At 39.2% G+C, this 13,772-nt stretch overlaps 1 protein-coding gene across 3 annotated transcripts in view; it reads right to left on the bottom strand.

Moving 5' to 3' along the window:
- Window positions 1–13,772, bottom strand: part of TENM1 (teneurin transmembrane protein 1) — a 734,894-nt gene that overhangs the window by 124,829 nt on the left and 596,293 nt on the right. For all 3 annotated transcript variants that reach the window (XM_054695568.1, XM_054695569.1, XM_054695570.1), the window contains 2 exons: window positions 11,752–12,013; window positions 8,893–9,160 (listed from right to left, as the gene is read on the bottom strand). In XM_054695568.1, coding sequence (XP_054551543.1) covers window positions 8,893–9,160; window positions 11,752–12,013 — 530 coding nt within the window. The remainder of the gene's footprint in view (window positions 1–8,892; window positions 9,161–11,751; window positions 12,014–13,772) is intronic.

The raw sequence follows: 13,772 nt of genomic DNA, 5'->3' as shown, positions 1-13,772 counted from the left end.
TCCCGGAGTGAGGGCTATACACTTTTGCCCAGAAAGCCTGTATACTGAAACCCGCACCTGTGAGAACGCTTTATTGGCTGCTTCGTCTGAATCTAGCTGCACGCGAATGAATTTGCAAGCTGGATGACCTATGTGCCACCAAATGCAGGGTGACACACTGGCTCACTTCCACATTAGAGAGTGCCTCTGTGTACCTGGGCACTGCCCTCCTCTCCTGAGGCAGACCATCATCCCATTACACAGGCAAGGCTAAGGGGTCAATTTCATTCAACTGCTTGTTCAGTCTTTCAACACAAATGCAATATTTAATGAGTACCTCTTGTCATCAGGCACTGGAGATGTGAGAATAAACAAGATAGCAGCCCATACCCACTCTGCCCTCACCTCCCCTGCCACGCCACTGGCCCCCCACAATGTAACTCACATTCTAGTGAGAGGAACAAATATAAAACAAAAACAAATATACACACACATAAGCTGTGATAGATGTTATGATGGGGAAATGCGGGGTATTATTACAGAGTATGACCAGAGAATTTAAGCAGGAAGCAGGAGGCAAGGAAAAGCTTCTTTACACAGAATGGGTTTATGTCATGAAGTGTAGGAAAGAACATTCTAGGCAGAGAAAGCAGGATGTATATAAGGCTTTGAGGCTTGGTCTCTTGGGGAGAGGTAAAGTAGGTTAGGGATGCTTGAAACAAGCCTTCTAGTGCATCATAAACTAATGAAGAACAACAATCCCCCGCCCCTATCAGTACTAAATAAAACAAAAGGTTAATGCCCTTTAGAAGTATTTAGGCCTTTTCCTTTGGGGGATTAGCAAATAGATTCACCTTGGCAATTTGGGCTGGCAATCTTGTGAAACAATGTGATTGTTTCAAAGAAAGTTGCTGTTATTTAAAGACTCTGCAAACCTTCATGAAGCCACCTAGGTGCCAGGCAGGTGACCTGCTAAGCACTGTGGAAACAGTGGTTATTACATGGGACAGGATATTCTGTCATGTGAGAAAAGACATACCACAAAGGGTTACCTACCTTCTGGAACGTTCATCCATGGCCTGCTTCCTTAATAATCACCACAAATATAGTATCATTTACATTTGCATAACCCATAATAGCTAACTACATTTTTGTGTATATTATCTAATTTGAATACTCACAAAAATGCATAAGAAAAATATATTTACTCCCATTTGACAGATGAGATAACAGACTCAGAGAGGGGCAGTGACTAGTCCAAGGTCATTGGGCTAGTAAATGGCATAAGCAGAGCTCAAACCCAGTGACTCATGAGCAATTGCTTTTCTCCACTGTGCTACATCAAGCTGATAAGGGCAAGACTCACAATTCAGAAGTGCTAAATAAATAATCTTTTCTTTGCTCTGAATTGAAAAGATAAGGTTTGCAAGCTTGAAGTAGAAGTATCACATATCCTGGTTGGCTAAAAACAGTACCTAGTTATGTTATCTTGATGTAGTCATTAGCAGCATTCCATTTTACTCTCAAAAGTACCTTGGGTGAAGGATAAATTATATAGTCACCCAAACATGAAGAGATATGTCCATAATGCCTTGAGGTGGGTTGGTTGAGGGGATCAGGAGAAATGTACAGTGAAAAAAGCTGACTTGGAAAGTAAGTCATATGGCTTGGCAAATCATTTCCTTTGTCTTTCTCTTGACTATCTCATCTGACCAATGACTTTCAAATTCTTATGCCTGAAAATTATTTAATTGTGACCGAGCATAGACATAAGGGCGTGTGCACACGTGTATAATTGAAACATAGTTTTTCAAAACAATAGTCTCTTAATAGCTTTGCATTTTGATATTTTCTATTCTATGCTGTTCACTTTTGTTCCATTCCATTCCATTCAACTCACCAAATGGATTTCACAATCTATTAATGGGCATGACCAGCAGTTTGAGATAGGCACAGACCACTTGCTTATCAGAGACAAACAGGGTCATCTAAAAACCCTGGTAGGCTCTAAGCAGTATTAATTATCTTTAGAGGTCCTATCTCACATCTGATCAGACATATGAAAATGGAGACAACCCATAACCCTGATCCAACATTAAACATATTTCATGTGTACGTGTGAAAACTGAATGCAGTGAACAAGCTGACATAATGCTCCATTTTGCAGACATTTATTTAAGCAAATATAAATGTTGATTTTTCTGGTTTTCTTTTAAAATTTTGGTCCCATCAACTTATTTTTCAGGTCGCACACATTTTTGTGGGTCCTTGAAAAACTCATATCCTTGGTGCTGTGCCTATAAAGTTGAGTGGATAAAACAGCCCTGCACTCAGTTAACGATTATGAATTCATGAGTGGAGAGAAATGATGAAAGATTATTATCTCTGCTAGCTTCTTTGACAGAAAGCTACTGGGGCGTTGAATTGGGTACTCAGTAAGGTGGGTTGGCCGCTTTAGTGACAAGAGGCAGCAGTGAAAGGCCCACAGAACCCAGGATGGGGAGGCCCAAATTTGAATCCCCACTCTGAACATGACTTTAGGGAAGTGACTTGCTCTTTCTGAACCTCAGTTTCCCCTTCATAAAACGAAGATCATATTAATCATGCCATGCCTACCAGGCAGGAATGTTATTAAGGATTAAAATGAGATAATGTATGTGGAAGTACTTTGCAAATTGTAAAGCACTACCCATTTATTATTAAAATATTCAGTGGATGCTATTTTTGTGACTGCCCAGCCTGCTTAGGTTTTACTGAAGGGAAATTTATGAACACTAAAGCATCGCTCTCAAGGATGTTTTGTGTGCACAAAGCAACCATAGCTTAGCACCTATTACTATTAATGTTCCCCTGTTTCACTCTAACACAATTTAGACAGACTCTTATGCATTGTGAACCTTTAGGAAGTCTAGTTCTCCCTGAAATACCACTCTTTCTTTCCAAACTACTGTACTAAATAATTATGCAATTGTTGTTGCCAATAACCTTGAAGAAAAATAGAATTGTTTATAGAATTGCTACTAACGGCTGATTTCCTGAACTTCCAGAACTCCAAATGGCTGCCATTTAATTTAATTAAAATGAAGACCAGGCAGAATGCATTATTACATATTGATAATGTATGTGGATACAGGCGGACACAAGGAATTATTTTGACAAAATTCATATAATGGATGCAGATCAGAACCCCTGAATAAGCCAGTCTGTCAAATTAAATAAGCAGTCTCTAGAATTTGAACAGCATGGTACATGTAACAATAATGATTTTTTTAAACATTGTTTTCCAAGCGGCACAGTTGGGAAAGAAGTAAATAAAATACAATGATTTGTAGACGTCATACCTTGTTTAGAGCAAGAGAATAAAGCACTAAGGCCAAATTATTTCAAATGCTCACATGGAGTTTTTAACAGGGACTCTTGTCTGTACATCAGACAACAAAATCTTTAAGCCGGATGAACTAGTGATTGTGTTTTTTGTACTGCAACCTTGGGGGTGATTTTACTCTTCTTTCACTTGATCAATACTGTACTTGGATTAATCAATCTTATCAGTCGCCATTGATACTTCTCCGAGGAAATAAGTAGTTCACACAAACTCTGAGGGTAATTTATTCACTCTGGTATTATCTCTCTGGTTGCAAAGTGTGTTTCATTAAAAAAAAGAGTGGGTACCCTAGGATCTCAAGAACCCCTTTTCTTATTTTGGCTGCCCTTCAACACTCTATTCTTCTTTTGTGACATTCTCACCCTTACAGATCACGCCAATTGCCCACAGCTAAGCCATGCTGGAACTGAGAGCCCCAAATTTCAAATGAAGCAGGCATTTCAATTTAGATATTCAACATCACTTCAAATTCAGCTTGTTTAAATCTGACTTCCTCTTTCTCCTTCACACAGAAATGGGTAGGACAGAGATTTGTATTTAACTGGCATGGGGAAGAAGAAGAGTGGGTGATCATTCTAGTTATTGTTTGAACCAGAATTGTTAATATAACTGGGACTGTAGGAATATTGATCAACACTTGTTTCCTATTGTTATTGCAACAAATTACCACAAACTTAAAGCCTTTAAAAAGAAGACAGATTTAGCATGCCACTGTTAACAAGGCCAGATGACTGCAATGGGTCTCAGTGAACTAAAATCAAGGTATCAGCAGGCTGAGTTCCTTCTAGAGACTAGGAAGAATGCATTTCTTTCCTTTCCAGTTTTTCAGAGGCTGACCACATTCCAAGGTTCTTGGCTTCTTTCCCCCAGACTTCAAAGCCAGTAATGTTGTGTCCTGCTGTTCCTGTTTTACTTTGACTCTGATCTTCCCATCTGCATCCCTCTTCCACTTTAAAGGACCCTTGCGATGCTATTAGGCCCATCCAGATAATCTAGAATTATCTTCCCATTTCAAAATCAGCTGATTAGCAACCTTAATTGCATTTGTAACGTCAATTCCCTTTTGCCATGTTACATAATATGTTCACAGGTTCCAGGGATGGATATCTTTGGAGGGTGGTTTCTATTTTTCTGCCCACCGAGAGTACTAGGATTTCTGAATCTCAAGCAAACCTGAGACACTCCATATATTGCAAAAGACATATTAATATCTGGTGCAAAACTTGGTCTGTTTCTTCTCACATCAGTAAGTGATTATAAAATATGGCCAGGGGGAACAAGTAAATGTTTCCTTTTTTGTTTGTTTAGATTCAATCATATCTATTGAGGTAGGAGCTCAATGGTAACATACTTGATCCCTTTGTCTCCATCCATTTATCACTTGAACTATTGATTGTCTGTTGTGTTCTTAAGGTGCTGACAATCCATCTTCAGAGAAGTAGATTATCCAACTTCATTCTACCACCTTTTCTAATGCTTTACCACTGCCAAGAAAATTTTCTTAGTCTCCATGGAGATGAAAATGGAGACTGGGTAGTAAATAAAAGCCCTTTAACCATGATTAAGTTATCAGGGACATTTATAACAAGGTAAATAATCCATATTCCATCTTTGGTACCACACTTGAAATTATTTTGGCTGTTTTTCTAGGGATCCTTGCCAGTTTTCTTTTTCCATTCTAAAAAAATCCTGTTAGTGTACATAAAACACCACGAGGAACATTTCTTTCCTCTTTCTTTGGATATTTCTGAGTAGGTCAATTGTCTCTGGCTTTTATTACTGTTCTTAGCATTAAAAAGGAATCAACAACATATATTTTACCATTTTAATTAAGGTCATTTTATACTTAGAATGCTTGAAAGTTTCAACCAGGAACATAATTGCAGAAATAGGAACTAAACCAACTTCGATAGGCAAAGAATGGGAATGGAGGCTACATCACGGGTGTGTATACTAACTACAGAATCCTTCCTTTTTTGTTTTAGTTGGTTATTCAATCATCCATGGGCATATTAGAAATTAAGTCATTAAGGGTGCTTAACTACAATAAAAAGGAAAATTTTAGCATCCTTGGCATTAGAGGTATTTAAAAGGAAGAGACAGAACACATTTCATGTATAAAATAAGACTGATAAAATGGTGAAGACATGGTGGAAAACAGTTTGGTGGTTCCTCAACAAGTCAAATATGAAATCATCATATGACCCAATAATTCTACTTCTAGGTATATTCCAAAAGGATAAAATAGTCAAACAACTACTATCTATAATAGCTAAAATGTAAAAACAAGCCAAATGCCCATTGGTTGATGGACAGAGAAGCAAAATATGGTATATACATACAATTGTATATTAGTCGTTAAAAGGAATGAAGTACTGATGTATGCTATGACTTAGATGAATTTTGGAAACATTATGCCAAGTGAAAGACATCAGATATAATAGACCGCACATTATGTGGTCTTGTTTGTTTGAAATATCCAGAATAGATAAACACAAAAAGGCATAAAGGAGATTGGTAGCTGCCAGGGTCTGGAGGAAAGAGAGGAGGGGAAAGTGACTGCTAGTGCATGTGTGGCACTTGGTGGGGTAATGATGGAAATATTCTAGAATTAGATATTGGTGATGGTTGTATAGCTTTGTGAAAATACTAAAACCCACAGAGTTATACACTTCAAATGTGTCAAACTTATGGTGTGTGAATTATACCTTAATAAAGAAGTTATTTTTAAAAGTGAGGTTGAGCTGAATTTATTTGAAGAACAATGCAAGACATGTCTGCTAGGTATTGTCCTGGTCAGTTCTTTATGAGAGTACTGGGTAAATTGCTAAGTGTCACGACTTAAGAGAGAAGTAAATAAACAAACAACCAACAAAAGAAACCAAACAACAAAATCCCAACAATCCCACAGGGGTTCTGAGGAGGGTCATAAGAGGAGAGTGTGAAGCTTTGAGTATTTATCAGGCAGGGTTCCAGTGGGATTTAGATGTCACATTCACAAGTGTTCACCGCAGAGAGTTGAATAAAGGGGTTATTTTCAGAGGAATGAGCAGAATGGACAAGGGATGGTGACCCACCCAAGGACTGGCAACACTGGAAAGCCTTCTGGGTTTTCAGGATTAAGGGGAAGGAATGAGGATACAGAAGACCAGAGAGCATGGGGATTTGGAGGAGGGTCTACTCCACAGGTGCTGCCATCTTCTAATGTAGTCAGTATTAGTACAGTGAAGCAAGGAAAGGAGCAAATACCTTGACCCCTTTTTCCCTCTGTACTGTAGTTTCGAGACAGTCCCACACATTGACCATATCAAATGGGAAGCCAGAGAACATAGGATACCGGGCAGTATAGTCCACAGAAGCCAGCCTTTCAAGGGACAGAGAAGAGGCGTCTTTGTGTGTGTGTGTGTGTGTGTGTGTGTGTGTGTGTGTGTGTGATATTGCAGGGAGTGCAAATGGAGAGTAACTAACAGAGTGCCCCCTTATATCTACAGCACCCTTCTTAGAGAAGTTGAGGCAACAACCATAAGCTCCGTGCTTTATTCTGTGCAATTCCAATACCCCAGCCACAGCAAAACTGAAATAGCAATACCAGTGACTAATGTTTGCTGAGAGCTTACTATGTGTTACAATCTGATATCACTCACTTCATTTAATCCGCATATCATAATGAACCTATGAGTAACATAATTTTTATGATACCCATTTTATAGATGGAAAAACTGTGGCACATGGAAATTAAGTAATTCACCCAATGTTACATAGATAGTAAGTAGAGAAAGGATGATTTGAACATAGGGACAGACTCTGGCTCCAGACTTGTTCTCATAACCACTAAAGTCACTGGTATAATGATTGAGCAGGATCCGATAGGCTGGTCAGCAACTTTGGTGGTAGTTAGTTTGATGGCAGAACTCTGTCTTAGAGGGGTGTTCTCTACAGTATGATTACTGGCTGACACAATCCGATACGCTCAGAGGAAACTGAGTGCAAAACACAAAGTAATTCACCAGACTGTGGGTTGGAAGATTTGAGAGAGAGGAAGGATAGTTAGTGTGGTAGGAGTAGGGATGAGCTCAGCATTCAGTGTGGCTCACCACAGTGAGGGGCTGTGAACTCCTGCTGCAGAAGGAACAACTAGAGGTACTGCTAAGCTGACAGAGCAGAGGCCAGCCTTCCATAAGTACAGCATGTCTCGAACATGGCTACAGTTTGGTGAGGCCTGTATGTCAGGCTGCAAATGCTGTTTCTTATTCTTTCTTGCTTCTCTATGTGTCTTTACAATCATTCCCTATTACCATTCTTATAAGTTCAACCAGATGAATGATTTAAATATATGAGGGTCTCTCAGGAAAAGAAAAGCTGTGAGTATTCACCTCACTCCCCTCTATATTTTCCTCTGGAAAGAGGACATTGACATAGTGTGGTCTGAGAAATATAGGTCAGTTACATGGGAGGTGTACCATGATAGACACTTCCAAGGGATGCTATGAAAACATCTCCTCCAGAAAACTTTAAAAATAGTCTTCTTATCTGTTCAAGGGTGGTTTCTATGTGATACTGCCTGAAGGCGCAAGAATCAGTGGCTCCCAATCATGGTTCCATAGACCCATGTCAGGCTCCTTAGGAAGTTTTGCTGTCTTCTACAGAGTGAGAGAAATAAAGACACTGGTATCTGTCAGGTGTATTTTTTCCCTCTCTCTCTCCCTCTCTCTCTCAGCATCAGTACTGGATCACTTACTGTAATTTTATAAGACAGACTATTCCATTTTTTTGGTGTTACAGTATCCCTTCCTTATGAATTTATATGGCAGTGGTAGATAACAGTATATATATATATATTTATATATGTATATATATAGTAGTGTTTTTTTCTTCTTAAAATATTCTTATTTGGCAAAACAAAAAGTTGAAAAATCTGTCTCAGCCTCATTTTTTAAAATGTCATTTGTCTGAGAGAATTAAGTACCTGAAAACTATAGGCTCAAAGGACTGCTTAAAGTCCCCACTCTCCGTAAGATTCTAGGTGTTAAAGTCTTGAGATAAACAGCAAATCAAAAGGACTAGGAAGGCAGGATGACTTTTTATTTAACCTACTGAAGTAGCAAGTTAATGGAGTCTAACCATCTTAGACATAAAAGAAAATAAGTGGAGATGCCTATAAGTTAAAATTTTGTAGTTCCTAAGTGGAAATGACAGTCTAAATGTCAAATTCAAAAACATGGCCCAAAGAATGCCACACCAAAGGTCACAGTTGGAAGGCAATATTCAGCTTGGGAGACAGTTACAAGTCAGCTAGTATGTGATTCCTCTGCTATGCAGACACGATGACGGGGAGTTAAAATCATTTAGAAGCAAAAATAGGTCAAAGGGAACTCTAAACTGGTCCAAAGGGAGTGTTTAAGTAAAAAAAAGAAGTCTTGAACCCTTTAAATAGGAAAAAATTCATAATTATTCCCAAAACAAATTACTTTGCAACTAGCGCTTTGTTTTGTGAACATAATACTTTACACAGAATTATTTCCACCTACCTAAAGCCTCTGCCAGGCCCCAAACCTTCTGTCCATAGATGTCGGTCTTGTTCCATGCAAATGTATAGACGAGGTTGATTGCAGCAGGAAACCACTTCTGTGTGAGTCGCCCTTCCACAGCAACCGTGAGGTGCACTTTTATCATTCCCACAGGGATGGTTGAATGTGTCAGAAGGATGCGGAGCAGGGTTTTATATCCAGGGGTGCGGCTGCTCAGGTAACTCAGCCTCACAAAGCTAGAAGGAATGGGGATCTCCTCCTGTACAACCTGAGAGAAAAAAGTCAAATTGGCTCCTGTCAGTGGTCACAGGTAGACAAGGATTCTGCACACTTTATTGTCTTAGAAATATGCCAAAGGAGAGAGTTAAAAGGGAGATCTGGATGTCAAGGCATTTGTTCTAGAAATTTTGTGAGGCTATGTGACCACAGGTTTCAAATTTTGCACTGAATCTGCATGGGCACAAAACATCCAGCCAACCCTGAAGACTGCCAGGCTAGTCTGTGAAAAGAACAACTTCAGTTTTTTAACAGTGTTCCAAAAGTTGCTTAGCAGGAGTTGGACAAGTTCACACTGCTGAATGTCAAGCATTTCAGTGCTATGGCTCCATTAAGTGTGTGTGTGGGGTTTTTTCTTATACACATCCCCCACCCACACCCACACTCTCACACTCATATACACGCTAAGAGGAAGAACTCCAGAAACAGGTCCAGCAAGTGATATTTTATGACAGGGATTATGGTTTCCCTAGAATTAATCTCTACTAATACCATCAAGCCCATCTTCTTTGGAACAGTGGAATGACCCTGAGGGTCCAATTTTTAATCAAAGTCAGCTCACATATTTCCCAGAGCCTGGATGTACCAATAGCTGGGAACAAGTTTTCCAAGTTGGCATCTGTGACTGAGAAGCAAATAACTCCCATTAACATCTCCGCAAATTTTATGCTAAACGTTGGTCCCAGAGTCCAAATACTACTTGGCCCCTTTAATTAACACCCATTACGTATTTGTTTATCAGCACAGATGGAGATAAACAACGAAACCTGGTCACTAGAACTAACTCTTGTGTTTGAGACTTTCTACTCTGAAAATAGAACAGATGAAAGAGGCCATCCTTTTCAACACATTCCAGGTGGCATGGATAGTGTGGGTATTTTGTGCCCCCACACATTTTTAGTTCAGGGACCTTGAACTTTTTTTTTTTTTTTTTTCAGACTAGAGCGCATAGAGGTGATTACTAAACACATGGTCTCTCATATTATCCTGGATTCCTGGTCATTCAGTCTTTTCACTGCTCAGTTTTCTTCCTTTACATTATCAATTTGATACCAGATCTGTCTGTTGGCTCTGTCTTCTCAGATGGTGGCAGAAGTACAGTAATGAAGGGAGCATGACACGAGTCTCCTTAGTATTTCATTTCCTTAAGGAAACGTCCATCCTAGGTCACTTTGTGCTGAGACTCTTATTTCCTAATCACATCTCTGAAGGGATTGGTGTCCCAGTCAAATGTTTTACTTTTACTTGTTCTTCCTTTCTTTTTAAAATTTTATTTATGTATGCACAGAAGAACTGGGGTGTAGGCCAGAGGTGCAGGGGGTGAGAGCATTCACCAGCGACAGGGTGGGGAGCAAAACATGCAGATCTACTGAAATACACTACTAAGGGGAGCAGTGGGTGAGACAAGAGAGCTCTGCTATGCCTTATGTGGGTAACTACGTGGCCGGGGATCGAACTCAGGCCATAGTGGTGATAGCAGAACCTTAACCCCTAGGCCACCAAGGAGGCCCTGTTTTTTCTTTCTAAGGAAAAACAATAGAAAAGTCAAGAGGGGAAAATCTTTGGGGTCCTTTATCTGTAGAGCCTTTTAATAATTTTTTTTTTATTTTCTTACATTGTTGTTCAACATTTGTACAATATCTGATTTCTCCCCTCAGGTGTAATCCCCATAAATCTCCCATCACCACATAGTCCCTTGTGCTCTTTCCTCCCCTGTTTTGAACCCCTCCCACTCCCTCCCCTGCTGTATGTGCAAAGCCTTTTGTTAACTGGTGTCCTCTGGGAATTGCAAATAGCTGGTATGGATGTTATGGGGGAAAATAAAACCAGTTCAATCTTGGACTGTCCATTTACATCTTATCGCATATACCTGAATTCCAGATATGTGCAGTTTATGAGTCGATTTTGGTGGCTTTACATTAAAATGTTCCTAAAATGTGGTGGATGAACTGTTCTATGGTTTGAATGACTTAATATTGAAATAAAAATATTAAATGCTCAATAAAGAAAAATTCTCAGGAATCCTAAAATGTCATGCTTAAAAATTATTATCTTCCTCTGTCTATGAAGCCTGAACATTCAGAAGCAAGGCTATAAATAACAGTCTTAGATTTGAAAGCTACCTTTACTAAACAAAGCTAAACAGCAAAGACAAGAGTTGTCATGCCTTCTAAGAACAATGACAACGGATGCAAACTAGATAAAGGGAGAACACTACATCTCTTAAGGAGCTTTAATTTCAGAACCAAAATGGCCCCCCTCACTGATTATAAAGCTTTCACCACTGAGCCAGCCATCTTTGTTCTTTGGAGGACCGTGCTCATTAGGTCAAGGTTTGGGGTTTCATTCTCATGACAGCTGGTTCATCTTTCTTTGTTGCATGCCCACAGATAGCATCCTAAAGCCTTGGTCAATCACCTTGCAATGTGTGCCAGAGAGATTACATTTGAAGACTTCTCTTGATAAATGAAAAGCAGCTCCTTATATGGCAGGCAGGAGTACCAGGAAAAGGGATTGGCCTGTTTATATTGCTACCATCCCATGATACTATGATTTTACACATTCAAAGGCCAATGTACTCACCTGTAGCTCAGGAACAATAGTTCCCCTCTCTGGACAGGACCCTCCAAATGATGTGAGGGGTGAAGGAAGTACAATAGGGTTGGGGCTGATAAAGTTGGAGATATCACAGGATGGTGGGTTGGATACAACTCTCTGCATGGTTACTTTCTCCACCACAATAAATTGATTCCAAGGCAACCAGAGTGTCCTCTTCTCAGACAAGAAAGGTGATCGGTCGAAGATTAAGACAACAGAGATACCACCTATGGCTACGAGGTCAAAGCTGAGAAGGAAAAATATATAAGACATTTTCAACTCAATGAACAACCGAATTAAAATTAAAGACAAAAAAAAGGTAATCTAAGTGTCCTTTTGGGACTCAACTATTTCCATTTTATAAATTCCTTCAAGCTAAATATTCATTCCATGGATGACTTCATTTCACTAGCCAGTAGACTGCTAAGAAAAAATTCCTTGTCACCAGTTGATATTCATCCAGAATTTGTAAATCAATTTTCATACAATCTTAAACAAAAATCAGTGCGTGTATTTCTGCAAAGCCAAATCTGACATCACTACTGTCCCTTGTGCCTGAGATAACAGAAAGATGACCAGTTAACATTCAGGAGCATCATTAATATAATGCATTATTCATCCACAAAAAAAATTACTGAAATGTAACTCAGGAAAAATAAGGAGGCAAAAGGTTAGATATCTTGTTCAGGGTCACAAATACATTGTCAGAAACATGAAGTTGTCTTTAAGATGGCATTTGGAGAAAGATACCAGCAGAGGAAAACTGCTCAGTGAAATTTGCTTGAGCAATACCATGCCTGATTCCTCCACATCTGGCTACCCCCTTTGGCTCCTGAATCTACTTAAACTCCTGATTTAGAATTTCTGCTTCTCTCTAGAATGCCTTTGGGTTTCCTTTTGTGAGACAGCCTGTAATGAACCCTGTCCATCTCTGCTGACAATTCCTTCCATATCTCTGACAACACAAGACCACCTCTCCTGTGAGCCAACTCTGTCCGTTTCTTGATGTGATTTCTGACATGACTTTTCCATGGAACACAACAGATCATTCTGCACTAGGTGGTTCTATCTTTTTTTTCTCTTTTAAGTCCAGTGATGTCTCTGCGATAATGTACTTGAAGCATTTAAGAAGCATAAAACACTATATAGAATTCAAATGATAAATTATTGTCACAGTATCTTAAAACTGGATAGAGGGCAATATGCTGCTCCTTGATAATCAAAGCAACTTAAATCCACAGGAGAGAAATGTAAGCACTTCCCAGCATTAAAAAAATCTTTCTGTGAAACACTTTTCAATGATAAAATGCCCCGATATAGAATCAGCCTTAATTATAGACATTCACCACTCCCTTCGTGTGACATTCATTATAGTATCAGCAATACTGTCTTGTGGCAGAAACCTTCCAGGTAAAGTTAACTGGGCAGTAACAAGGGATACTTAAGGCAGAATTTTTTGCTGTTGCTTTTTCAGTCAAGTAGCTGTAATATTAAGGCAGTTTCTAGAAAGAGGATTTGAAGAACTGCATTAGCTACAGAAAATAATCTAGGTTTGCACTAAAAAAAGAAAACCCAAACGGCTTATGGTTTAAGACAGAGAGGCCGAGTTCATGATAATGCAGGAGCAGTGTAAAGCAAGTACAGTGGGTAAAATCCTACACAACTTGTCAAGAGACCTTTCCTCCAGTTCACATTCTATGCTGATTTAACTCTATGTCCTTGGGCAAGTTTATTTGCTTCACCCAAACCTCAGCTCTTGACTCCTTAATATGGAAGTGCCTTTATATTAGAAAACAAACACAAGCACAATCACAAAAACAAAATAAACTATCTAAACAAGGACATACGTGTGTGAAAAATGTTTTCTACTTCTAAAAAGATGAAGGAGGCAGGGCAGGCATCTTGTTTTGCAGAAGGAAGTGTTTTTTGCTTTATACACACACCTGGGTTGGAGTTCCAGCTCTGCCTTGTTAAACTCTGTCTTTGGGCTAGTTATTCACCTTCCA

Source organism: Talpa occidentalis, unplaced genomic scaffold, assembly GCF_014898055.3.
Source record: "Talpa occidentalis isolate TD23 unplaced genomic scaffold, MPIMG_talOcc4v2.1 talOcc4.15, whole genome shotgun sequence".
NCBI lineage: Eukaryota > Metazoa > Chordata > Mammalia > Eulipotyphla > Talpidae > Talpa > Talpa occidentalis.
The sequence above is the reverse complement of the archived record's forward strand: the minus strand, read 5'-3'. Positions and strand labels throughout refer to the sequence as shown.